Source organism: Sinocyclocheilus grahami, unplaced genomic scaffold, assembly GCF_001515645.1.
Source record: "Sinocyclocheilus grahami isolate Dianchi unplaced genomic scaffold, SAMN03320097.WGS_v1.1 scaffold356.1, whole genome shotgun sequence".
Taxonomy (NCBI): Eukaryota; Metazoa; Chordata; class Actinopteri; order Cypriniformes; family Cyprinidae; genus Sinocyclocheilus; species Sinocyclocheilus grahami.
In genome coordinates, this window is record NW_015505535.1 from 1,151,135 (window position 1) to 1,178,994 (window position 27,860).

General features: G+C 40.0%; 2 protein-coding genes across 2 annotated transcripts in view; both read right to left on the bottom strand.

The window, feature by feature from the left end:
- The window catches only part of LOC107548874 (integrator complex subunit 2), a 31,325-nt gene extending 29,411 nt beyond the window's left edge, over window positions 1-1,914 (bottom strand). Inside the window, exons 1-2 of the mRNA XM_016229717.1 lie at window positions 1,622-1,914; window positions 1,308-1,446 (exon numbers count right to left, since the gene is read on the bottom strand). Of these exons, the coding sequence (XP_016085203.1) occupies window positions 1,308-1,446; window positions 1,622-1,914 (432 nt within the window). The remainder of the gene's footprint in view (window positions 1-1,307; window positions 1,447-1,621) is intronic.
- Window positions 1,915-3,050: 1,136 nt separating this feature from the next.
- LOC107548827 (mediator of RNA polymerase II transcription subunit 13-like) overlaps window positions 3,051-27,860 on the bottom strand; it is a 98,422-nt gene continuing 73,612 nt past the window's right edge. Inside the window, exons 10-28 of the mRNA XM_016229649.1 lie at window positions 24,119-24,847; window positions 20,564-20,780; window positions 18,541-18,571; window positions 18,158-18,279; window positions 17,765-17,849; window positions 15,810-16,012; window positions 15,308-15,507; window positions 13,363-14,276; window positions 12,473-12,640; window positions 12,086-12,309; window positions 11,605-11,794; window positions 11,094-11,505; window positions 10,698-10,917; window positions 9,055-9,246; window positions 8,045-8,268; window positions 7,649-7,791; window positions 7,221-7,379; window positions 3,364-3,549; window positions 3,051-3,226 (exon numbers count right to left, since the gene is read on the bottom strand). Of these exons, the coding sequence (XP_016085135.1) occupies window positions 3,051-3,226; window positions 3,364-3,549; window positions 7,221-7,379; window positions 7,649-7,791; window positions 8,045-8,268; window positions 9,055-9,246; window positions 10,698-10,917; window positions 11,094-11,505; window positions 11,605-11,794; window positions 12,086-12,309; window positions 12,473-12,640; window positions 13,363-14,276; window positions 15,308-15,507; window positions 15,810-16,012; window positions 17,765-17,849; window positions 18,158-18,279; window positions 18,541-18,571; window positions 20,564-20,780; window positions 24,119-24,847 (4,795 nt within the window). The remainder of the gene's footprint in view (window positions 3,227-3,363; window positions 3,550-7,220; window positions 7,380-7,648; window positions 7,792-8,044; window positions 8,269-9,054; window positions 9,247-10,697; window positions 10,918-11,093; window positions 11,506-11,604; window positions 11,795-12,085; window positions 12,310-12,472; window positions 12,641-13,362; window positions 14,277-15,307; window positions 15,508-15,809; window positions 16,013-17,764; window positions 17,850-18,157; window positions 18,280-18,540; window positions 18,572-20,563; window positions 20,781-24,118; window positions 24,848-27,860) is intronic.

The following is a 27,860-nucleotide window of genomic DNA, read 5'->3' on the forward strand; positions in this document are numbered from 1 at the left end:
GTCTGAGGGTCCTTTAGGTGCTTTTTTGCAAATTCCAAGTGTGTTTTCGTGTGTCTTCACTGTGGAGAGGATTGAGTTTGGCCACACTGCTATAAAGCCCAGATCGGTGGAGTGTTGCAGTGATGTTTGTCCTTCTGTAGATTTCTCCTATCTCCACATATGATCATGGAGCTCAACTAGAGTGGCCATCAGGTTCTTGGTCACCACTCCAACGAAAACGCTTCTCCATCAATTGCTCAGTTTGGCCAGGAGGCCAGCTCTAGGAAGAGTCCTGGTTGTTTCAAACTTCTTCCATTAAGGGTAACAGAGACTACATGCTTCTGTGACCCTTTTTATTCTTTTCTAAACTCTTCCACAGATGTGTGGCTTGACGCAAACCTGTTTCTGAGCTCTACGGGCAGTTCTTTTGACTTCAGGGCTTGGTTTTTGCTCTGATATGCATTATCAGCTGTTAGACCTTTTATTAAGACGTGTATGCCTTTCCAAACCATACCCATTCAATTGAATTTGCCACAGGTTAAATTCACTCGAAGTGTAATAACATCTACAAGCAATATGAATGCTCCTGGGTGCAATTTTCAACTTCCAGATAAGGGTATGAATACTTATGCAATGGAATCATTTAAGTTTTTTTTTATTTTTTTTTAATAAATTTTCAAAGATGTTAAAAAACTGTTTTTTGCTTTACCATTATAGTGTATGGAGCGTATACTGATGTGGGAAAAAAGTAATTTAAAGCAGTAAAAGATAAGGCAGCAACATAAAACGAGAAAAAAATGAATGGGTATGAATACTTTCGCAAGGCACTGTATATATATATATATATATATATATATATATGTGTGTGTGTGTGTGTGTGTGTGCGTGCGTGCGTGCGTGTATGTATGTATTTATATGAAGAGTTAATTTGCAAAAACAGATAAAAAGTTTTAAAAATCGTAGTTTTTCATTGTGCATTCCAATTAATCTCAATCAAACTGCAGTCAGGTTATTTTGATTAGGTAAAAAATAACTAACAAATAAAGCTTACTAACACATAAAACACAATAAAAACATAATAAAAAACATGATTTTTAAAAATTTTATAAAATCGAGTTTTAGAAAAAAAATGTTTTTTTTGCAAAAAAAACTTCACATATATATATATTTTTTATGTTCTGAAATAATACATAATAAAATAATCACACATTTCTGGACTAACTTACAGTTGTCTAGACTAGAGGAACGTATTTTATTTAGAATTATACACTTCGCTTTTAAAGTGAAGGACAGATCATTATCCAGAAGTAAATAAAAGCATACTAAACCTTGTTCATAATGGCCAGCAGCTCACTAAGAGCCAGTCTGAGTCTCCTGAGAGGATCACTGTGCTCAAACTCCAGAGTCAAACCATGCTGCAGTTGAGAGACCAGGATGCTCTCGCCATTAGAGCCACCAGCCTTATGCCTGTAAGAGAAAATATCATTAGAATCATGGGATATTTAAGCAAAATTCCCTCCAAAACACCTCTCTCAATTTCTCAGAGCACTTCTGAGAAAGACTAACTTATCTGATTTATTATGCCACTGAACAGAATCTATAGAACGGCCACATGAAAGCAGTTTCTAGCTTCTGAACTCACCTCAGCTGCTGCTCTTTTCTAGCGTCCTGCTCCAGAGCATGGAAGTCCACAGACAGCAGTGCAACAATGGAGTTTACCGCCTCCACCCCTGACAGCAGTCGCAGGATTAGCTTCTTGTCCTGTGCCCAGGCGTTACTCTGATCTGCAGGGGCACACAGAGCCATCCTCACCAGACAGGGCAGTAGGAGCCGCAGCTCTGGGTCACTTAAAGCTGCTAGTCTGGCCACATCTACCTTCTGCATGGCCTCAAATGCATATGGGCTCACAAACTGAAGACTGACACTGTCTGCCATTCTGCTGCAAAGAATGAAAGGGAAAGACAAAGAAAGTAAACATTTTAGATTTAAAAAGTTTATAATAACCATACTTTACATAATATTAGTTAGTACACAACTATTGCTATTACTGTAAAATCATAATAATAAATGACTACGGGATTTATTAATTGTTTTCACTGAAGTATAACTGTCATTTTGTTTCATTTATTTTTTGATGCCATTTGTGACTAAACCCTACACCAAAAACAGCACTGTGGTATTAACATGACTTACAATGTTAAACCTATGTTCTGGACATGCACTATGCAATGATTACCAATATTTCCTTGAAATATGAATGCTTCACTTGAACTTCTATAGCTGATTTTCACAAAGGGTAAACTGTGAAACCATCACACATGCAGTCAGTGTAAACTCTGACCTTGGAGTGCTTGACCCTATAGCTCTTTACATGCTGTACATCACACACTTGCATTTGGAAAGAATGTAGAACTGGTGTGGGAGGTAAGAGAAATCCCAGGGTCTTTGAATATCAGCATACAGTTTATTCTGAACAGAGTAAGATACAGGAAATATATCTTTCTCTGTGCACAAACACTGCATTTCCAACAGGCACCCAGATCTGGTTGTAAAGTCCATTTACACCACACATTTCTGTCGTCACACTCAAAGAAAGGTGATTTTGGTCTAAAAGTGTCCATTATCACTCAGAAATGGTGCATGCAGGAGAGATAATCAGGGAGGGCGAGGTGAAGTGAAATGGATGAACTTCTAAAGGGGGGCTAGAAGCATTATTTTAGATCTTTATCAAAGCCACAAGTCTCCTTCACAACAATCGGATTTTGGATTTCACATCACAGTCCCTCCCCCAAAAAACACAAGCACAGGGAAAAACATGAAGTTGACTCTTTTTATTCCTAAAACAGAAGCAGTGCCACCCAAGGCTGGTGCGGCATTCATATATAATTATTTATATATTGCAGTTTTTCGTTTTTGTGTCTAAATGTGTGGTATAAAATACAATATACGACAATGTACCTCTTTATTTTTAAACACAGTGAACTTCATTGCTGTACAAGTCCCATGCAGCTAAAGGGTCTGCTAGTCAAAGTTCATGCCATTTCTCTTAACATGCTGGTTATTTGTTCCTTTTAGTGGTCAATCTCAGCTACCTTGCTCCCATCTCCTCCGTGGGGGTACTGCGATCCAGGTGAGTGGACTGGTGACGTGGTGGGTGAGGCAGGAAGGATATTTATGATGTCAGGATCAACCAGGTCATTCTCCTGCTCCAGAAGGTAAAATATGCCTCCCATTGGATCTGATCCATCTGGAAATGAAGCAAGGATTCAGTATAATTTATTTGCATTGGCATGCAACTTAATTCATATGGCAAAATCTTCAAGTAGGACAAAAACACAAACTACCAAGTAAATAGACTGGAAATAAGACAGTGTTGTTCCTCACCATTGCCAGGGTTGAAGGCAATGTCAATGTTCTCATGTGGGTAGTTGGAGCTGTTGACTTGCACAGAAGCAGAGGTGGGGAACACCAGGATGTGTGTGCAAGACGTGTCCTGCGGGGTGCTCAGCTGGGACGTCTGCATGTTCAGAGTTGTACTGCGACCAAACACCGAACCTGTTGACACAGAGTCTGGACAAAGAAAAGAGACAGAAAAGATTAAAATGACAGACTGACAGATTGAATATGAGATCAAGAGAAACAAGGATTCATTGATGGAAGTACAAGATATTATTAGCTGTTATTTTCATTACTGAATCAGGTATGACTGAAATCGAAAATTCCCTTTTAGTAAGTTAAAACCATTTTTTCCTTGCATAGGCATCCTACTATGAAAAGGGGGGGGGGGAACCCTGTTGCTCTGTAAGCTCTGTGAGTGATGGGCAAAATCCATGCAATACATCTTGATACTATGACAGAATGAAAAGCTTTTGTCAAATAAAGCCATCGATCTTTAGTATCATCACACCAGCACAGGAATCAATAGGAGTGCAGAAAAGTGTTTTATGAGATCGAGAGACACACAGGAGTGTATATCAGATAGGGACAGCAGACACATACGTTATGACACACTGAGGCTATCATTCACATCCACAGCAAAGAGACGCACGACTAGGGATGGGCGATATCTTATCGTTTGTGATATACCGGTAAAAATTCTCCCCATGATAAGAATTAGTCTTCCCGCGATAATAACGATAAAGTCTAGTTGTTGACATATGTCTGTGTGCGACAGTGCGGAGAAAGATCGGGGAAGGCAGACGTGAAATCGAGGAGTAGCAGCCTATATCGCTAAATGAGGAGCTCGAGCTCCTTTTACAATCTGTACCTGGTTTTGTTAGGGCTGTACAGTGCACAAAAAATCTGTCTGAATAAATGTACTACACTAGCCTAGCACGTGTGCGATACAGTTTTGCATGTGTATGAGCCTGTTTACAAACCTGTTGTCCAACAAAGATATAACTTATTGACATGCTTTTTCTCCAAATTAACTTAATAACATAGTTGAGTGTTTGAAATACTTTTTTGTGACCAGACGTGGTTTCGCATCCTACTATGAAAAGGGGGGGGGGGAACCCTGTTGCTCTGTAAGCTCTGTGAGTGATGGGCAAAATCCATGCAATACATCTTGATACTATGACAGAATGAAAAGCTTTTGTCAAATAAAGCCATCGATCTTTAGTATCATCACACCAGCACAGGAATCAATAGGAGTGCAGAAAAGTGTTTTATGAGATCGAGAGACACACAGGAGTGTATATCAGATAGGGACAGCAGACACATACGTTATGACACACTGAGGCTATCATTCACATCCACAGCAAAGAGACGCACGACTAGGGATGGGCGATATCTTATCGTTTGTGATATACCGGTAAAAATTCTCCCCATGATAAGAATTAGTCTTCCCGCGATAATAACGATAAAGTCTAGTTGTTGACATATGTCTGTGTGCGACAGTGCGGAGAAAGATCGGGGAAGGCAGACGTGAAATCGAGGAGTAGCAGCCTATATCGCTAAATGAGGAGCTCGAGCTCCTTTTACAATCTGTACCTGGTTTTGTTAGGGCTGTACAGTGCACAAAAAATCTGTCTGAATAAATGTACTACACTAGCCTAGCACGTGTGCGATACAGTTTTGCATGTGTATGAGCCTGTTTACAAACCTGTTGTCCAACAAAGATATAACTTATTGACATGCTTTTTCTCCAAATTAACTTAATAACATAGTTGAGTGTTTGAAATACTTTTTTGTGACCAGACGTGGTTTCATATTACAGAATGATAGTATTATATACAGTGATAAAGGCCATGTCGATTAACATTGCATTATATACTTTCCTTATAAAAATACCCAAGATTAAAGAGCACAGATAAACCATATATTTTGTGCAATCGTATGTTTATTTTCCTCAAGTTTCATCAGTTAAAATGTCTCTATCTCCATTGTGCGTTTTATTCAACGATAACTGGATACTAGGGATGCTCCGATCCACTTTTTTTGACTCCGATACCGATTCCAGTGAAGTTTTTTTCCCTCATTGAAATAAATGTAGAATTTATATATCTCTGTGTGTGGAACTGATAATCATTCTTTCACAATCTACTAGATACAGACTACTTCATTATAAAGAAAAATAAAATAAACAAATATGAAAAAATATAGGCCTATGTATATTTATAATCTATGACAAAAATGTATCATAAACCAGGTTAGTGGATAATTCGGCAGCAAAAGTTATTCTAGAAAAATCAGTGCACAATAATTTTAGAAATTCAAACATTTAGTGAAAAAACAATTTTGTGGGGAACAAATAAAAGTGTTGCACTAAATATGGTAAAATGTTACACATTGCTGTTTGTATTATTATAAAATCCATTCATTAAAAACATTCATGAATGTATTTATATATAAAATTAAAATACATTTCTTTTAAATGTATAGCATATTTTTTTATGAGGCAACAACATATGATAGATACGATAGGACAAAACAAATACAATGCAGAACAAACTGTTTTTATGCAGTCTATGAGCACGAAGCACTCACAATGTGCGCATCCGGTGTGGAGAATGATGCGCTTGAAGCAACATGGAGTCACAGCTTGACGCTGTTTTGCTTCAAGCGCATCATTCTGCACACCGGATGTGCACATTGTAAGCGCTTCGTGTTAAAAACTGCAAAGCACAAACGGAAGAGAAATTGATGCGTAATGTATTATATCTGTGCAACAGTTATTGAGCCTTTCTTTTAACAGTTTTAAATTTCAGTTACTGCGCACGTTAAAAAATATTTATAGTCTTTTCTACACCCGTGTTTTGTTCTCACAGACACCCGGTGGCAAGTAACAAAACAACATTAAACTCCGGCAAGAAGATAGTCATTTTTGCAAAATCATAGATATGTATTTACAAATCAAGTATAATGGGAACACAGAATGATCTTGGAGAGAGCTCGTAACCGAATGCGACCAGGGTTTAAAGGCTGAACGAATGACTGACAGCCACAGAGGAGAAAAGAGGGTGTGAACTTTAATGTAAGAACTTAAATATTCATATGTAGCTCACATTAAGCTATCGTATGGCTTCAGAAGTAACACAGAATAATTTGCACAATCTGAAAAAAAAAATTCTTTCTCGGAAAGAAAAGAAAATCTCGGATTTGGATCGGCCCTCTCTGACCGATACCCGATCCGAGAAAAATGGCACTATCGGAGCTGATAACCGATATGAATATCGGATCGGACCATCCCTACTGGATACCTTCCTGGAACATCGTCAGTAGTATTACTTCTGCTATGGATATGTGGAGTTTCTGTGCAAGAGCGCCCTCCGGCTTCCAGTATAAATTACATTACGTGTATACTCATTAATGCTTACAACACCCTATTTTGGGTAAAAATAGGAAAGATAATAATTTTCTCTAAAGAAACAGGATTCCCTGAATTATCGTCATTGATATTGTTATTGTAATAAATAGCAGAAATATCGTGATATATTATTGAGCCCTTGTCACCCATACCTACGCACGACTACAGCAGTGAAGGGTATGAAGAATATTTGTATATTTTATATGTTTATATAGGAATATCCTATTCCAATCTGGTTTAAATGCATTTTAATATTAAGTCTGGAGAGTTTTCAGAAAAGCGTCGTTATTTTTACAATTCCCTTTTGTGCCACAAATAGAGCAGAAACTAACTAACTATGCACACTAATTACAGCTAATGCATCAAACTAGCCATAAAAATAAGGATGACAACATGTACACCATACGGAGAGTAACAGGAAGTGTGATTCTACCTGGCATGATGACAAATGAGCCCTGGGGTTCCATGGCAACCAGGCAGGCGCTAAGGATGCTGGGAGTGTCAGCAGCTGAGATCCCGCACAGCTTGCAATTCTCCTTCAGCCTCCGAGACACTGACTGCAGATTCCGTTTGCTCAGTAAAATACTCCAGTCTGAGAGAGGAAAAAATTATCAAATTCATTCCTATGTGCAAAAAATGCGTCCACTGGATGTGCACTCCAGGATGCTGATCAGTCAATTGGCTAGAAGGATGCCACTTAATGAATTTCCCTTATTTTAATAAAACTACAATGTTATAATTAATAATAATAATAATAATACATTTATTTAGCAATCATTTTATAAAAGCAATAAGCACTAGAGTCAAAACTATGAATACTCTCAAGGTTAAAGGCCTAAAAACCATTTACATGCACATTACCTCGCAACTCTCCATGCCCTATTCGTCCAAGCCGGCCAATCACCACTCTCCATGGCAATGATGTCATCTGAACCAAACCTAGACACCAATCCCAAAGCTTTTGTAGGCCCAGCTTCCGGGCAGATCCCTTTTTCCTTCTTGCTCTGAGATGACAAAAACAGAAACATTTAAAACCTCTATTCACAATCCTTAAACTAGTTAAATATGTAAATTTGTTATACTTAAAATGTACATCATCATGGAGATGACAGTAAAAGTGTTACAAAGGTCTCTCACTTGTCATGGCTATGGTGGCGATAATGGTAAAGTGTTGAGTGAATAATTAATTCTGCATACTTTACAAACCACCTGCATATCGCACAATGCTACTGAGTGAGGACGTTTTTTGTAGTTCACCTGTTGGGTACGTCTATGCTGATGATACAGGTTTCCAGCAGCTCTCCGTACAGGTCCGTACAGGTGGCCAACAGCCATCTTTGATCATGTGACAGGCAGTAGCCCACAAACAGGACGTTATACTTCTGAGACGCCTCTCCGAAAGTCTCACCCAGCTCAGTTTGCTTGTCTTTCGTTGGGGCCAGGATGAAGGGTGGCGTGTACAATCGCAGACACTCCGGTCTCTGAAAGTCAAGAAAGTCATATGTTAATGGGAAATAGTGACATAACTTAAGGTGACACTTTTTTCCCCCTATAAAAACAGCAAAGATCAGGACAAGAGGACAAAAGTGAAGGGCCTAAGGTCGAACCATCAGCCTCATACCCGGGCATGTCAACATAACCTTTTCCTCTCTTATGAAATCAATAAACCCCACCGAGTAGTCACATCTCTTTTGTGAGTTGGGAAGGAAGTGGGGTGGGAGAAACGGTGCTAGTGAGTGTAGCGAGAAAATTGTATTCTACAAATAGCTCGGTGAAGAAAGGAGAGCAAGTGGAGCTTTCGGATTCCTCTGCCAAAACTTGCAAGCCGGATCCCATTAGGGAGGTCTCACGGAGCTGCCCAAGCAGATAATGGAAAGAGAACTGTTGGGTTGTGCGAGTCCCCTTTGGTTTTGTTCCAGGACAGGGAGGTCAGTGTAACAGTCTCCACACGTCACCGAGTTCTCATACAGCACTGAGAGCCGTTAAAGAGCCTGAATGGGCTGCCAGGGCGGGAGCTCTATGGAGGAGGTCAGAACCATGGGCTCTGGGAGCCTCAAATAAGGGTGTTCATTTTGACACTGCTGGCACTGGGGACTGGCACTTTAACACGTCAGTCTGGAGCATTGACGGACCTTTAGCAATGCTAATGTGTATTTTTTTTATATTTAAGGTGCTTTGGCGACTGTCTGAGCTACCCATTTCTATAAAACAAAAAAGGGAACTGCTTTTGAATTTGTCAACCAATCGATCTGCTGAACCTCACTCACATCTGGGTTCCTGAGGGAAGTGTCGAGGGCGAGGCCGGGGCCGAAACCCGTCAGTGATTTCACATTGGTGGAGGTTGGGAGGGGTCTTCTGCACTGGGTGAAGACGGAGAAGGCCAGAGACTTGAGGTGCTGGGCGTAGAGGTACCTCTCTTCACTCCTCACAGGCTGGAGCAAGTACTGACAGGGGACAATCTAAGAACACAAAGTGCACAGATGTAAAACAGTGATTTGTTTCACTATCTTCTTCACATCGTATCTGCTGTTCTTTCCTATAGGTGTCTATTTGAGACCGAAGGAAATGAAGTCACACTAGATCAGTGGTTCATTTTTCACAACAATATTTGCCCAACATTCCTAGTTTCTATACATAAAACTGCAGGATTCCAGAAGTTTTACGAGCTAAATGTTCTTCAGGGTTCCCACTCTCATTAACCAATGAATTTAAATGACTTTTCCAGTTGTTCATAATTCACTGGATAAGAATGATTTTTTTTACCCACAATTTACAAAAATCTGACAACTTGGCATAACTAAAAAAACATATATTCGTTATAAAAGTACCCATGGAATTGTATTTAATTAATTACTTAGAAACACTTTTAAAACTAGGGTTCATATATCCAGGTTGAAAACAATGGGAACCCTGGTTATTCAAAGAAAAGAAAAAAAAAGGAGTGAATTAAAAAAAAAAAATTTGTTTGTTTGATTTAGCAGATTTTAATGCTTGTTTTATCATTTCAAATAACTGAAAGTCATCTTGGGGCCCCCTAGTTGTGAACCACTGCACTAGACATTTTGCTGCATTAGGGTCATCCGATGCCCATTTTCCACAAGTTGATATGATTCTTTAGGGTCTTAATGAAAAGTTTGTAACATAGTTTGGTTAAAAATGTTTCAATGGTAGTGTAAAATAAGACCTTTTTTACCCTTTACCATTTTCCTTTAAATGTTAATGAGCTCTGCTGACCCCTCCCCTATCTTCCGAGATGCTCTCTACTTTAGCTGCATTCATCGTGAAACTTGCTAATTAGCAAGGCGATTTGCAAAGTTTCATTAAAAAAACCTTATACTCGCTTCTTCTGTAGGTGAGGCTGGATCATGAATGATTTGCGCAAACATAAATGCATTTATGTAGATCGGGGGCGCATTCCCTTCAGAAACAAATGTAATCCACTGTGTCTTCAGCGGCTCAGATGTCAGGAGTAAATGACGACTGCTATGTTCATTATTACATCCAACAACAAAACACCTCAATCGCTTAGGAGTCATTCTTGTCTACATTTGCTCCGGCGGTGAAAATGGCGGACTGATGACAGCTCACCCAGGGCGGGTCTAAGGTAAAACACCAGTCCAGTCTGTGCTGAAACGCTATTGTCAATCAAACTATCGTGGGATGGCCCTGTTTTTGTGATATCACACAGACAGGCATCTGAGATCGGCTCGATTTGAGAAAGGGGGAAAGATTTTAGTAGATAAAAAAAAAACACTGAGTGGATTTTTATCATTATAGGGTGGTTGTGTACACACACTGCCAACACACATTTCAGTTCAAACAACTTGTCAAAGTGCATGTAGCATCGGATGACCCCTTTAAAGATATGTCCAAATTGTAAAGGATGTCTAGAATCATCTGCTGTATCTACCTGTACAAACACAGAGTTGCGGATGTGAGCTGGAAGGGCCTGCAGCATCTCCAGATAGCAGCGGAGAAGTCCCAGCGTCCACATGCTTGATTGTGATGCCCCTGGCTCTGCTGCCTCATATGAGAAGGGGTCCACAATATAGATCATGATGGCAGGTGGGTACGTGATGGCATGGGAATCTCCATCTGTAGGAACTCCGACCTTTTCTCTCTCCATAGTGCTGATTAAAATGGGAAAAGAAAGGGTCTTTAATGTGCTTTTAACACAAAACCTGATTAACCTGAGTTAAACCTGAGTATTTAAGAGTTTTACAAGTTACATTACATTTTGACAGGACTTCAATTTATACATGATGCTACTATTAAGACAGGAAAGGGCAACAAATACATTATGTACCTCTCTGGTGGTTCAGATGGCCCCTGAGTCTGGCTGTTGACAGCTGAATTGTCTCCAGAGAGGCTTGAGTTCTGGGTGACAGCCTGCTGGCCCAGAGCCCCAGACTGGGAGCTGTTACCTTGGACTCCCATGCTTCCAAAGGGAGGGAACGAGCTGGGCTTGGCAGACTGGATGCTGCTGCCCTGAGGGCCTGAAGAGGAGGAGGAGGGAGTGTTATTGGTGTTGTCTGGCAGGCCTGAGCCACTGTTGCTGGCAGCACTGTTGTTGTTGAGGGCGGAGCCTCCAGAGGCCATTGAGGTTTGGGAGTTGGAGGAGCCTGAGGATTGCGAGGAAGATGATTGGGTGGAAGAAGGGACAGGGGTTGGCTGAATGAGAAGAGAGCTGTCCAATGACTGTGTAGCGAGGTATGGAGCTGAAGAAACAGGGAACAAGATGAATATTAGTGAGACAAGTACTCTTTGATATATTTCTGTGACAGCAGGGATAACGAAGAGAGAGAGATGGGTCTTACCGAGGTCATGTCTGCAGACTTGGGCAAATAGTTTGAGCTTGGCAAATGCATCACTGCTGCCACTAGCTGCTTTCAGGAACCAATCACTGACTGGCTGTTCTGAGAGCTTCTTGGCAGCTGCTCCACCCACCCTAACAATGCCATCAGCATGCACTTTGGAGATTGGTCGGTGCTGACCAAGCTTACAAGACTGGGCAGAAACCGAAAGAGACTAATCAGAAAGCAGGCCAGAGAATGCAGGAAATGTTCAAAAAAGCGCAAGGTTTCTAACGTCAGTCACATCAAATTATTATAATTTATTATTGTATTCATTATCACACTGGTTTGTTGCAAAAATATTTGACTGTTTACTGAATTCTTCTAGTTATTTACTTATATTTGCTAATGAATCGGAAGCCTCGCCCATTCACAGGAAATAGCTTACTTCCGTGTTAAAGGTGGACAGTGAGAGACAAAATTAAAGACTGACAAACTCTCTCACCTCGTAGACCGCTGTCAACTCTCTAAAGAAGCTCTTGGCTCCAGAGAGGAGAGCATCGCTGTCCGGGCAGAGGACCAGATAGCCCACGTCTCTCTGGGAGCCAAAGGGATCCAGCAGTAGCTTCTCCCAGTAGGGCAGGCCGAAGGGAGACAGCACCACAAAGTCATACTCATACCCAACCAAGAAGGTAGGAATGGGCAGCGGCTCCGGAGACTCATCAGTGCCTGGAGAGAAGTAAAGTCAGAGTGACAGGTGTGTGGTATCAAGGTTGACCCTGTCAGCAATTTCAAAGTCCACTAACAAAGTCTTGTCAATGGGTAATTTTGAACATTTCCACTCCAAAAATCATGATGGCCTTTTTGCTGAACAAGTGCCCTTGCTGCTTACCATAAGACCCTCTTCCAGCCATCTTGTGAAACTGCTGCCATGTGAGAGGCCCCTGGACTCCCCATGAGCGAACAGTCCTCTTCTTCTGGATGGCATCCTGAAGAACAGGCTGAAGAGAGAGGAGAACTCTCAACACATCCTGAGAGCACAGCCCGCTCACATCCACTGCTATAGAGAGAGAGAGAGTTTAATACATATACTCAAATCTGTCAATATTCAACATTTACTACCATATATAAACAATAAACATAAGTAGAACACATAATACACAGAAACAAATCTTTTACCAAAAACACCAAAACCAAAAAAAAAAATTAATTTAGGGGAAAAAAATGTACTTAGTAAATAATAAAGAAATGAGGCATCTCTCAATATTTTAGCCAAAACAATTTTACATATTGCTACTCTGCAATCATTCTTGGTCACAGTGAAGTGTGTCCACACTGCTAAGATGTTTACCTGTTGTACAATCTACAACATGTGCAATAAAATAAATGCTGCCACTGGCAAAACACATCATCCTAAAGCACTATTTCAATCCATGATTTCAGCTATTTTGTTCAAAAACAGAAAATTGAAATTATTTTTGGTTTCTGAAATTTTGTTGCATCACTAGCAGAACACTTAAATGGTAATATCCGGTCAACTGTAAAAGAAAGGACTGATAACAAATAATTGCTCACAGTAAGACCAGGAATGTGTATTAAAGTAAGTAGGATCAACTTTAACCTCAAGTTATCATGGCTATCTTCTCTTTTGTAAATGTGAATGTCTTCCCTCTATTATGATCATATCTGTAATAATTAAAGTACCAGCCTAATGACGAGTATTGATTTTTATCGTAAACAGAAATGAAGTGAACAAATGGCGAACATGCTCTAATCTCTCACCGCTGCGTTTGGCCCAATGGTGCAAACATGTGCTCTTCACCAGTGTCTCATCCACCTTCCCACCGGACATGTTATCCATGAACTGCCGCCCGTGTTCTAGAGCCAGGTAACAGTCATTGTGGAAGTCCCTTTCCTCCACACGCACACATGGTGGTACAGAGGCGACCCCTGCCCCTTGGGAAGACAGTCCCTCTGGGTCCAACGCCAGCGTAGGGGAGAAGGGATTAGTGCACTGATCCTGCAGGACAGAGATAAGCTCGTCCGGGACTCGATCCTTTCCTCCACCCCCTGTCTTCTCCAGCGACGTGCTCCGTATCGCCTCAAATCGCTTCTCCGCCTCCTGGCTCACGTCCGAACCCCGTCCGATGATATCCAGCTCGTCTTCCAGGAAGAGGCCGGAGCCATTACCATAGCGCCTGTTGACGACAGCGCTGAAGCCGCACCCACAGGGATACTGGGCCTCCATGTTGGGGTCGCTGATGTAGATGCCCACGTCAGCGCCTTTGATGTTCATGTTGCAGACGCAGATGCAGCAGCTGTCGAAGTTGCAGTCCTTGAACAGGTTCATGACGGACTCCGACAGGATGAGGTTGACGTATAGGCTGTGGGCTTCGGGGATGGAGGGAACCGTCGCAGGCTCCACAGAATTGAGCGGCCTGCAGGTGGAGGGCGTCGAGGCCGGCGAGTACAAGTCCGAGTTCTCATATTTGAGGGAGCCTTGCACACTGGCTGGGCCTCTGGGGGTCCGGGGGGTCCGTGGGGTACGAGGGGTGGGTGCTGAGAAGCGAGGCGTGGCAGGGGATGGGAGGATGCTCGTGCCGCTGTTGCTGGGCGGAGCGCTGTTAGACAAGAATGGTGTGTGGGTCTGAGGGGTGTACGTCTGGATATACTCTTGTTCCATAGCATTGTTTTCACTAGAGTGCAAAAAGCAGAAAAAGACAAGAGGTTAATTGGGACATCACTGAAGTCAAACCCTACAACAAATGAGCAACATTTAAAACATCTCGTCTATTCTCACTACCACAGATGATTATTGGTTATTAACATCATGAGCTGCAGTACTGTGCTTGTATCCCAAGAAGATCTCTGGGGGGGGGACCGTACGTGTGTGCGAGTGTGAGAATGCCGAGTGTGGCTCCCGGTGGCCTTTAAAAACAGGCAGGTGTTTAAAGGTCCCCCATTTGAAGAGGTGGCCCTCTCCCCCAGCTGCTGTGGGTTATACAAGAAGCCTAACCAGCTCATAAAGGGCTTTTGGACTGACTTAAACAAACGTGGACTGGGGTGGTCATCTGAGCAAACACCAGCTATTCAAATAAACCAGTCCACGAGAAACAGAGTAGCTTGAGTGCGGACAGTGAAGAAGCTGTGAGATAAGCAGCTTCTAAATATAAGAAAAAAAAGGACAGTGGCAGCAGAAGGATTTGACAGGCTAATTACCAGTGTGTTAACACCTGTTCTTCGCTTTTATTCTCTATTCGCCATTACTAAGAACAAGAGGTGTGTGGGTGTAACTGATTCCACAGAGCATGAGTTTGTACCTACAGTTCTTGGGTGAATCTTGCAGAAAATTATATTTTTGTACCCCAAAAATCAAAAGGAAAAGCCCTTTTTTTTTGCATTGTGCCATAATTTATGAGAATTAATGCCAAAAAGTAGGGATGCACACCGATATGAAAATTTTGGCCGATACCAATAACCGATAATTCTTTATTTTTGAAAGCCGATAACCGAGACAATAAAATGTTAACATTTTTAAAATTTGGCAAGGAAATGTGCTTTACAGTCAGAATTAATCTTAATTGCAAAATATATTTTATTTTTATTCAGGGGTGAAATATGGCATTTCTTTGTGAGACCCTCTTAGTCCATACAAAAGTCTGTGTAAAGATATGGGTGTTGTTTACACCGTAAGTTTAGCACATTTCACACCAGATGTGAAACTCACCCATCCTTGCTGAAAATGGTCATAGCAGGTACAGAGTTGAGTAGCTCCAGTTTTCCCACTGTCCAGCTGGGCCGGTAAACACACTCATCAGGCAGTTTGATAGGGGGCAGGCACTGACTGGGCAAAGACTTCAGGGGGGCAAACATGGAACAGCCCACAAACGGCTGAAACAACTCAGGCTTGTACACAAATGAGAAGTCCTGAGCAGAGAGAGAAAACCATATTCAATTTGCTGTTGTGTCATTCCAGTTCAATAGCAGTTTAATAAAAAAAATTATTAAAGAAAGCACTTGATTAAATGCATGCAAGCTAATTTCAACAAGTTTAAAGATCATAGATAATTTAGCTGCAAAAAAATGTCAGCTAATATCAAACATGAAGTGCATTCCCATTGGCTGTGATCATGTCGCTCTGCACAGCATTTTGCTGTCAGTAGAGAATGGAAATGTACAGCACTGCACATAGTTAGGACATTGTGTAGCAGTCTTATTACTTGTCTAACCGTGATTTCAGAAGGTTTGGGGCTGCAGAAACTCTCCTCCACCTCGATTTTAAACTGACCACCCAGAGCAGTAAGGCCATCTAGAGTGTTAAGGCCAGAACCAGGTTCCATACAGCCATACTCTTTGTTCATGGGAGAGTAACCCATGTTGTGCTGCTCTAAAGATGGAGGCGTAGGGAACATCTGGTGTAGATCAGCCGCGCCTGAGGGGTGGATGAGCAGAGGGAAAGATGACATGTAAGTGGAAGTACACAGTACATGTATAAAAATATTGTTTTAAATTGTCTCATTTCCTACTTATTATCATGAAAAGCAAAATCACTTATTGTCAAAATGTCAAAGTTGCCAAGAAATGTAAAAAAAACTTCATTTATTTAAAAGTAGGGATGTGCGATATGACGATTTTTGATCGTGGACGATAAAAATGTCTCCACAATCTGCTTTTGAAGAAATATCGTAGTATCGTGCTACAGCGCACATTCAATCAGTTACAGTTCTGGTGCCTCCCGTCTCAATATACTGTAGGCTACAACACGACGTACATTCACATCAGTGTTAATTCAGTGGTAGAGTTACTCTCACGGGACACTGCACTTATTCGCAATCACAAAAGTACATTATTTGCATCTGCTTTAAAGCCTTGCCAGTTAAACCTTTCATTCGCATGCTGTTCTGGCATGCGCTTTTTCTGAGCACCTACACTCGAAGCGCACAAACTAAAAAACCTGTCAAAACGCACCTGATTACTGAACTAAGTTATCTTTTGCACTAATACTGTCAAAACACACAATGTTTACATATAGACACATATAGATGAAAGTAAACGGTTGAGAGAAAAACGGATGCGTATCGGTATATTAGATGCGCGCAGCTCTTAAAGGGACAGTATTAAACATGCTGCCAGTTGTCATTAAAGGGATGGTTCACCCTAAAATTATTTTCTGTTATTATTTACTTACATGTTGTCCCAAACCTGTATTAATTTATTTCTTGTGCTGAACACAAAAGAAGATATTTTGAAGAATGTGGGTAACCAAAAAGTTGCTGGTCCACATTGAATTTGATAGTAGGAAAAAAATACTATGGAAGTCCCTGTGGACCAGCTACTGTTTGGTTTTCCACGTTCTTCAAAATAGCATTTATGTTCAGCAGAAGAAAGAAACTCATTCAGGTTTAAAACAAATTTTGAGTGAGTAAATGATGGTATAAAAATAAAACACTATGACAGATTTGACAAAGATGACCATTTTTATTTTGGGGGGGGGAACTATTCCTTTAATGTTAATAAAACAACAAAACACAAGAGAAAAATAACTCACTACTCTTGACTGAAAAACTTTAATACAGTTGCATTGATAGGAATCAATCTATAGTGTTTTATTTTTATGTGTTCATTCAACTTCTTGAATGCTCCTGCTAAATAAACCTATTGTACCTTAAAATAAAGCACTGTTGTTTTATTTTGTATAATATGTGTATTTATAATGTGTATCTTCGTTCTTATTTTTTTAATAACAAAGATAAAATAACGACAAAGATTTTTTATCTTTGCCCGCTTTGGCCTAAATATCTGCCATTCTTTTTAATATTTTGTTACCTTGAAAGGCTTTGTCTTTATAATATGGAAATTAGCTGTAATGCTCAGACAACTTGCAAAATAGTAAAAACCAACATGACAAAGAATTGTGATAAAATCGTGATATTTCTTTAAAAAAAAAATTTGTGATATGATATTTTTGCCATATAGTAGAAAAGCATATAGTATTTCTGAACCATTAATGTTTGCACGTTAAAGAAAACAAACACCCTGTTCCCACTCAAAGAAATGTGTACGATGTTACTGCTCGTCTGCTTGCAATGTAAAAAATTGTCATGATGGCCAGCAGGGAGCAGTATACAGAGTTTGAATGATGAAGTAAACCCTGTATATTTATAGAGACAGAGACTGTGCTCACTTATACAGGGGTCCATTGTGGCTGGTTTCGACTCCTTGCTGCCAAACTTCTCATCTGCTCCATTTACAGCTCTCCTTGCTCCAGGCTATGGAGACATACACAAATTAGCCAAAAATCAGAGCTATGATTTCATTAAAATTACAGCAATTTCTCTACAGAGGAAATAAAGCCCATTTCCATTGCAATATACCCTTAGTTTCAAATAGCCGAGCAATGGTAATTTTATCAGTGATTACATATCGATTATATATTTTAACATCTAATTACATACGGCAATCAGCTCCGAGCCCTCGCTTCATTGTGTAAATTTGCCAAAACAGCAAAAATAAAATCTCACAGTGACGCAAAGGGGAGACAAAATAGAAAGAAATAGAAAGACAGCTTGATACTAACTGTTTGTTCGTCCTCATCTGAGTTGAAGAGGTTGTCCAGGTCTTTGAAGGAGACTGCCAGGTCTGAATCATGTATGAGGCTGGTGGAAGCAGCCCGGTTATGGGCCGCAGCCCGCTGAGCATCTGAGAGAGAGAAGGAGAGAGAAAGCTTAACACACAGGCCTGTTCTCCAGCTTTATCTAGCGTAACCACAGCCTGGGCTTGAGACCATATCAGGACGAGCCCTTTCCCTCACTCAGAGAACGCATTTAACCTTTATGGGCAACAATACACTAAACTGACCCAGGCTGTCAACAGGGAAACTATTTAAAAAAAAAAATGGACTCAGGGTTTGAGAGGGGTTCATGAGAGAGTCACTGGAGTGTATAACAGGACAGTCCTTACCATCTGATAGTGCAGCACTGCCATCTTCTCCCTGTAAGAGAGAAAATAAGATAGCAAGTGTTAAAAAGAGACATTATATAATGCACAGATACACAAAGGTTGTTAGATTAGATACGCAGGGTCCAAAATGTACTTTGACATGTCAATCGCAAATGAGTTGAGACAAAACTAAAACATATACTGTAAAAAGTGTTAACCTCCAAATGTTACCTCAAAGAGCTATTTCTTCAAAATAGTTCTATTTTGTACAGTTTCACGTATTTAGGTGATTTTTTGACATGAATAAAACCAGTTAATGTATGTGTTATTTCGTTTCAGTCTAGTTCTCAATATTAGGCACACACTGATTAACTGTTCCACAAAACACAAGATGAAAACAGTCCAGAGTGCATCGGTTCATGAACACATGTTGGTTAACGATCACCTAGAAGCAGCCAACCAATGAGACAAGGTTGACAGCAAAAAAAGAGTGAGGGAGAGTGTGAAAGAGAGAAACCGAGTGAGTGAGTGTGGAAGCATATTTATATTTTACCACCAAATTATATTTTCCACACACAAAATAACAACATTGTAATATAAGATAACAGCACAGGCTAATGGGACTGCAGCTTTCCCTCAGCGCCTTACAAACCCACCCCAGACCCTTAACCTGCCCCTCATGCAACCTCCACATCTCAGAGCCCACCATTACAATGCAAGCCGCACGCTATGCAGAGATTCATTACGCCGCGCATAATTTCATTACACTGCAGGCCGTCTCTCTGCATAAAGAGTGTAATCTGTTCCTCCGTGCACATACTTCACATCCTAATGACCAACTCTGTAATAAACGCCTGTACATGCAAATCACTCCGTCCCGTAATCGATAGCAGAACCCTGGGGTGGGGTACAGGAGTTAAGAAAGCAATTTTCTATGTAGACTATGAATTTTACAACAAATGAACGCTGCTTTGTGTTTACACGTAACAGACACAAGTGTTATACATTTTTGTTTGAGTTTGTGCTGCACCATATGGCCTACATTACTTAAACCTCTCCTGTGACAGCAAAAAGTAGCTGTAAATTTACCAAGACACACAAATGACATGTAATTCTGAGAGTAGGTACCAAAAAAGCTTTTACAAAACAATGAAGTAACAGAGTACAGAGGGACAAAGCTGATTTTTGTTAATCCTTCACAGCTGCCAAAAAGACACTTAAAGTATGTGTGAAAATCCAACAGGAATGGGAGAGACTGTGTTCGCCCCCTCTATTCATGCTCTCTCCTCCACGTTTGAGGGTGTCAGATTCAGATCTCAGATGGGAATCTCCCATGAGCTGAAGACAGCAGACATGATGCCAGCATATTACGCACTACACTGCCAATGCAGAATCTGCAGTGTCTAAAATTCCTTTTCGCATGGAACAAAAGTCCATGTGAAACTGTATTCACAACCCTTTTTACTTCTGTAATGTTGCATATTTCTAAGTGAAAATTAAACTAGCTTATGCAAAGTGAAGAGCACCCTTACATTATCATTCAAAAGTTTGGGCTCAATAAGTGTTTTACTTTCTTTTTTTTAAAATAAATTAATTCCTTTATTCAGTAAGGATGCATTAAATAGACCAAAGGTGCTAGTAAAGACCATTATAATACTGCATAAGAATTATATTTAAAACATGCTATTCTTTTAAACGGCTTCATGGTTTTCACAGAAATATTAAGCAGCACAACTTGTTTTCTCAACAATTATAATATTTCTTCAGCACTAAATCAGTGTATTAGAATGATATCTGAAGGATCATGTGACACTGAAGACTGGAGTAATGGCTGCTGAAAATTAATGAAAAAAATACATGAATTTTAATTGTATTAACTTGACAATATTACTGTTTTACTGTATTTTTCATCAAATAAATACAGCCTCTGTGAGTATAAGATACTTAAAAAAAAAAAAAAATTCTTAACCCCAAACTTTTAAACATTAGTTTATCCCAAAGAGTAGTGCATTATGGGACATCTCTAGCAAGAAACATTGATCACCTTGTGTTTCTTCCCTGGTTCTCTATCTCCCCCAGCTTTGTCTTTCTTATCCGAGAAAGTGAACTTAACATCTCCGTCAACAAAAGCGTAGGGGTCGACCTCAGGTTCGTGGTCGCCGTCTGTGATGGCTGCAGCCAGGTGCAGGTTCTGTCGCTGCAGGTACGTCTGGATCAGTTCGTCTGAGACCTTGAGCGGCCTTTTGGAGGCAACCATTAACCTGGACAGGACAAAAGAAAAATAGGTCAAACCACGACTGAATTATAATACACTGCTTGGTACCCTCATACTGCCCAGTGACAATTATATCTCCCAGACCAATCAAGTGGGCAATAATTTGGGATTAAAATATTATTTTTGAGTGAAATTAACACATTCATAGCATAACAGAAAACCTGTATTAGTTGACAATAAATCATAATGCTATCTACAAGCTTTGAAGTTCTAATCACTCAATGTCTCTCAAATCTTTACTCATGTATGTTATGTAAAATCCCTCTGTGTTGGTTAAATGGTTTGTACCAGCCACTGTCCTTTCCACACAGATCAGACCACTGTAGCTCTGATGGGGGGGGGGGGGGGGCTGGGGTGACAGCACAGCACACAGTGGCGCTGGCCAGAGATTAAACCCATTTTGAGACCCCAAAGAGCACAGGGATTACACTGGGCCTTAACAGCAGAATAGACACAAGAGGACACCAGCCAAGTGCATACTGGGATTGCACTGCATACCATTACATCTCACAGTGGTCAACAGAGACAGCTCTCTAAACCTCTCTTTCCTGATCTTGGGCAACTGTAGGCAAACAACGATCTTACAGTGAAAACATTATAGATGCAAAGTACTGGAATGTTCACGTATGTCTAAAATTGCTGAAGGAAACTGCATTATTTAAAATGTCAAATATATGTGTAGGACCCATTCTAAAACAACATTTTCAAACCAGCCATTTTTTGTTTCTAGTGAGGGATTAGGGGCACATATTTTTTAACTTAATACTATCAACAAGCATTCTTCCAGGAAGACAACGGCACGGCTGAGCGATGTGTACACTTCATTTTGTCGTAACACTGCTGCTTCGTGAATTTATGAGGGGCATAAAGACGTTGCTTTCAATAGCTTTCAATAGCTCTCATCCGCAACGGTTTAGAGGAAAAGTTCATACTACAAGAAAATTATTCACACAAACGTGTCCACACATTCTCACACAGGGGCAAATATCAGAACCACCAACAAATGTTCCCCCTTCAACAGATTCAACAAACGCCATTTCATGTTAATAGATGTGACTATACGAAAAACCAAATGTTTAATTTTTGTTAGGATACAAAGTGGCAAAATGCGATGAATGTGCATTCCTCTAACAGTACAGGCATGAGCATTTTAGACATCATGTATTAGCAAAAATACGGAGCTAACTGCATTGAAACAACAACTTTACGTCTATTGGAAGCAGTGTGGGTAACCGTTTGTTGATTTACATTTATGGAGAAAGCAGATAAGATGTACACTTTAGCAGATTTTCTTCACACAAGTAAACATGTCACGACTTAGAAGGAGACTGTCATCAAACTGCACTGGCACCGGTGTCAAATGACTGTGCTTTTAAATCAAGGTAACCACATGGGAGGCAAGCTCTCTTTGTGTTTTTCTTGGAAGTCTGAAGGGTTGGTGCATGTTGCAAGAGAGTCAAGTGCTGAGCATGTGTGGATATGAACCTCATTTCACACTTTGTTTATTATTAATCGTAGAAAATTTGTTTCGTAGAAAAATTAACCATGTAATTAATTACAGTAGGTTTGTGAAGGTTCATTTGTATACTCGTGACTTTTGACGTCAATCCCACTCAAAAATCAAAAATGAATGTCACATTCAAAACATTCTAAAAAAAATAATAAAATGCTTTTAATAACAACCTTTATGGTCATTGCACTCTTTATCAGGTTACATGCACTACCATTCAAAAGTTAGGGATCAGTAAGTTGTTGTTTTTGTGTTTTGTTTTTTTAGAAGAAATTAATACTTTTTTTCCAGCAAGTATATATTACATTGATCAAAAGCGACATTTTAAATACATTTATAATGTTACAAAAATATTTATTTTTCAAATAAACGCTGTTCTTTTAAAATTTCCATTTATTAAAGAATCCTGAAGAAAAAAAAGTTTCCACAAAAATATTAAGCAGCACAACTGTTTTCAAAATTATAAGATTTCTTTTACTTGAGCACCAAATCCGCAGCATATAATAATTTCTTAAGGATCATGTGACACTGAATCCTGGCATAATGGCTGCTGAAAATGTATCATTGCCAACACAGGAATAAATCACATTTTAAAATATATAAAAATAGAAAAGAGTTATTTTAAAACATAATATTTCACAATATTACTGTTTTTACTGTAGTTTTGATCAAATAAATGCAGACTTGAGCATAATATACTTATTTCAAAAACAAAAATCTTACCAACCCCAAACTTTTGAACATTAGTGCGCATAATATAAGCAAAACCCCCTTAATTTTACAGAGATTGAAGAAAAGTCTCCCAATGTCTCTTTCAGTCTCGTCTCTTTCAATGCCTCTTTCTTGTATAAATCCTTAAGGTCCACAAGCTGTTGTTTAAAAGTATATCATGTTCATTTCTAGTCTAAATCCCTACTTAAACCCCTGAGTGCTTGTATGCACGTGTGAGATGGACCAATAATCTCCTAGTTCACAACAGTGCTGGGCCTGCACATTAGAGAAGTATGATGTCAAAAGGGCGCATCGCGAGAGATTAACATGGCGTGTGCACTCAGAGAAAGAACATTCTACACAGAACAAGAGTGTGTTTATGTGTGTGTTTGAGTGAGCGATGCACGAGGCTACATCACAGCTATTTCAAAACACTGCTCACAAACAGACAAGGACATTTGGGGTTCAGATCCTCTGGCTGCTGGAAATAAAAAGCCATGAGCTGAGCGGATTAAGGGGGTCCACAGGGTGGTCCCGCTCTCACTTTAGAATCACAGTTACTTAAGCCATTATAACACAACACAAATGCACAATGCAATCCTCCTGGCTGTTTACAGGTTATGGGGAGCTCTAAATCCTAAAGATATGTACTTTCAGTTCACTGCATTGTTTGAGACTTCAGGGAGGTTTTAAAAGAGATTGTAAACAAAATATGTCTTTCCTTTTGAAAAAAACTTTCCTTTTGAAAACACTGCAGCCAAAAATCACAAAGATTGCAAAAGTTCTCTCCCAATCAAAAAGCTCATTTAAACTAACCTGCAAAAATGGGTTGCTCAGAAACCAGGTTATCAGATCAACGGGTATGACGACCCAAATTTGCATATCACCATCTATTTGGTATTCAGTAAACTGGCCCACCCTGTTGATCAATGTCTAATCATAACAGAGATAATTTACATATAGTTGTCTGTTTGTCCAATCAATGAAAGACAGAGGGAAGCGTTTTCTCTATTATTTTTTGCTTGGTGGCTTAGAAATGACATTTACTTTCAAGTGTGTGCATGAAAACGTGTGTGTTGCATGAAAACGTATGTGATACTCACTCAGTAACAGACATAATCCCTTCAGCTCCAAGTGACGCCTCTTCTCTGAGTTTGTCTCCTGGTAGTAACGGCGTGGGAAGCTCTGCATCTTTCCTACGGGGCAGGTTGAAGAATCTCCACGGCACGTGACTCCCGTCGTCATCCAGGTTTACTGCTGCACTGACGTACGGAGTGGGCTCCAGGGGCTCGGGGTACGCAGGGGGAAAAGGTTGGGTGAGGGGCTCCAAACGGGCATCATCTGGGCCTTTTTGGGGCAGGAGGCATGGCTCTGCGGAAGGAGGGTAAAAATGTTGGCTGTGTGGTGTGGAGGGGTTTTTAATGGCGTCTGAGGCTTCCTCGCCACGTTCGCAAGGGTGAGGGCTCAGTGGCGGTGGCTGAGGAGAGCCGACCATCTCCGTCGGGCCACTGTTGCCCACGATAGCTCCACCCCCGCTGTGCAGTTGTGGAGGTTTCGAGCCAGTGCTCACATCAGATGGGCGAAGCCCAGGAAACCGTCCACCCTCTTGACCTCTAAGAGCCAAGCGCTGACCCGCAGAAGTGTCGGTTTCCATTGAGACATCTTCACAGACTGAGTTGCGATGGTGGAAGGGCGTCTGTGGGCGTTTCTGTTGCTTGTCACCTTTTTCGGGCTTCTCCCCCGCTTTGTGCTTGACGGGCGGCTGCTGCGTCTGACCGGCGGTGGGCGGCTGACCAGGCGTGCTGCTTGCTCTCTGCTTCAGGGTTTTGTGCCTGATAAGATAAAGAAATATTTTAATACAACAGATACATGAATTTAGGGCTGGGTGATATGGCAAAAAAATAAAATCTCTATTTTCTCAGAACATTTGACCGATTCTCGATTTTGAACGATTTTTAACTAGTCAGCTCGAAAATGTAACTACAACATGATTCAAGTAACTTTTTCTTTATTAACCCTCTAGTTAAAGAAAATTCTATTCTAAGTCCACCACACATTAAATTGTAATCATGATGTAAATGTTAAACAAATCACTTGTTAAATAGCTTTACAGAAAAGATGCATGAACTACAACTACATCTTGTACAAACTTGTCTAATACATATTATATGTTCAGAAATAATACGAGAAAAATGCTTTAAAAAAAATCAAATTCAAAATGATTGAAGGTATAAATAACACCAGTAGACTATTATTAACTATAAATGTTCTGTAAAAACAATAAACAGCAGTTTTCAGCCTATCAGCATGATGCAAACATGAAATATCAGACATACAGTAGTAGTTCTTTACAGGTTTTTTATTCAATTGCGCTGCTTTTCCATTGTTTTTGCGTTCGTGTCTCTTGCAGTGTCTCATGCATGAAACGGCATTCTAAAAACGCGGCGGTCTAGTTATTAAAAGAGGTTCAACTCCCATCTTCTTGCATTTTTTCCTATTCCACTGCCCGCGTCGCATCTCTGTCAACACAAAAGCGCATTCTGTGTGAATGGCACCTAGCGATATATTCTACTTATGGTCCTTCACAGAGCGTGTCACACGTGAGCAGTTAATCAAGTGCGCCGACATGCGGTTGGATCGTTCTTTTCTCTTTACGGTTATTGTCAAAGTGTCTAATTCTAACGTTTAGTAATATTTGTACTAAAAATATTATAAAAAAATTTAATCGTGGCAAAACATTAAATTCGAATTAATCGATAAAATCGGAAAAATCGCCCAGCCCTACATGAATTATGAACTAATGACATCATTAATAAGAAAGCCTCTTACCAGAAATCATATTTTTTTATTCATTTCTTTTCACTGTGAGAGCTCATAACATTTCTTTTCAGGTTTAATAGGCCTTTGAGACTCGTAACAGAGAAATGTAAGTTTCTTAATTAGCTCCTTATTTAGAATTTCCTAACTATTACTGGATCCGTGAAAAAACACTCGTTGAATAAAGATTCTCTGCTTGTCGAGTCCAAGGACAGGTTTAAGAAACCACCCTTTTAACAACAAGCGCTCCACTCCTATCAGAGTCTGTCTGACCTGATAACATGTGTCCACACTTTCTCAGAGATATGTAAAGCCCAGCAGCTGCCAGAGTTTCCCTGTGGGTTTCCTTGTACATTGTCTCTCGTTTATAATGTTGTTCTTGAGAGGCAGTCACCATCTCAAGCTCCACAGTATCTCAACACACAAGCCTATAGCTACAAACGAAAGCTTTAAATACACTGCTTTCATCCCTCCCTTTAAAATGCAAGGCTTTCACAACAACCACTCATGTCACAAAGCCAGAAAAAATCAGTTTGCTTCAGATATTTTACAGTGTTTTACATGTATGCATGTTAGTATTTAAAAGAGCAGCTAAAGCGTGTAGTGTGAGGAGTTTGCTAATTTAGCAGGCTAATTTAGCCTGTATATGTAAAAAAGAAACCACAGGCTACTTTGAGGTTGGAACGGAGACGGTGTGCATATGTAGACCTATGTGACAGTTTGGAGTCAATAAGATATATAGTACATATATAGAGCAGTAGATTTCTATATAAACATAAGTATACCAACACAAACTGACAAATTTAAACTTAAACTGCACAAACTTAAGAGCTAAAAAGAGTTACATCCAGAACACAGGTGAGTCAAGGGTAAATTTATACCCTTTCGTATTCACAGTCAAAACAATTTCACATGTACGCACACAATAACACACAACTCACACACAAGCAGAATGCTAAACAAGCAGAAAGGATCTTAGTCGACGCATGGTCATTTTCACTTCACTGGGGGACTCCGAGTTTCATCACACCTCTCATGCTGGGTCTCTTCCAAAAAACATATTTGGCAAATGACAACAGTCCCATGGCGTCTGGCCTTCTCTTGGCCTAAACTGAACAGCTACTCAATGAAGAGAAAGAGAAGACGACTAACAGCATGACCACACAGCACTACGTGACATTAGGTCTGTGTTAACGTTACTTACAATGCTTCACAGTGTTTGGGCTCATTCTTTTTAGTACTTGCTTCTGGTTTATAAAACCACTATCTACCTGAAGTAGGCACCGATACATCTGGACTATGTTACAGTTCTACCATTGAGTTGGTCAGTGAGTCTCATTAGATCCGCAAACATCAAGTTATCATTTTCTGCCACACACATGGTTTATTAGTAGCCTGTAACCAGCGACACTCTGAACAGTCCATCACAGAATAATTACATCATTAAACTCAATTGCAATATCTGCAGACTCTTTTAAGAGAGGACAGACTTGTTTTTTTTTTCTTTTGTGATGCAAAATATAAAATCTAAAAAAAAAAAATTTTAAACTAAGCATCTTACTTAATTTGTTTCTTTGTTTTGTTTTAATTTGTTCTATTGCTTATAAATGTTTCCTTTTCCCCTTAACTCTAAGCTGAAGTAGACTCCATGAAGCAAAGAACAATAACACTTCATTCAAACATTAATTAAAAGGTGATATTGCCCTCTTTAATTATGAAACGCATACATACTCAGAGCTCTGTAATGATGCTTGGTGTCAAAATCTAAATCTAAACTGTATTTTAATTGTTATACTGCAAAGCCAAATTGGAATAAGATTTTTCTTTAAAAGTTTCCAGATACTTCTAAATCTGACTACAAGATGATTACAAGAAAAACTCAGGAGCCACAAAACCATGCAATAACATGCAAGTGGAAGGACCAACTGAGTTACAAGACTAGGTACAGCCGGACACATTATATATAGATATACAAGCAGACTCTGAATATTCAAGCAAATTAATTTCTACTCTCTATCAGAGAAGCAA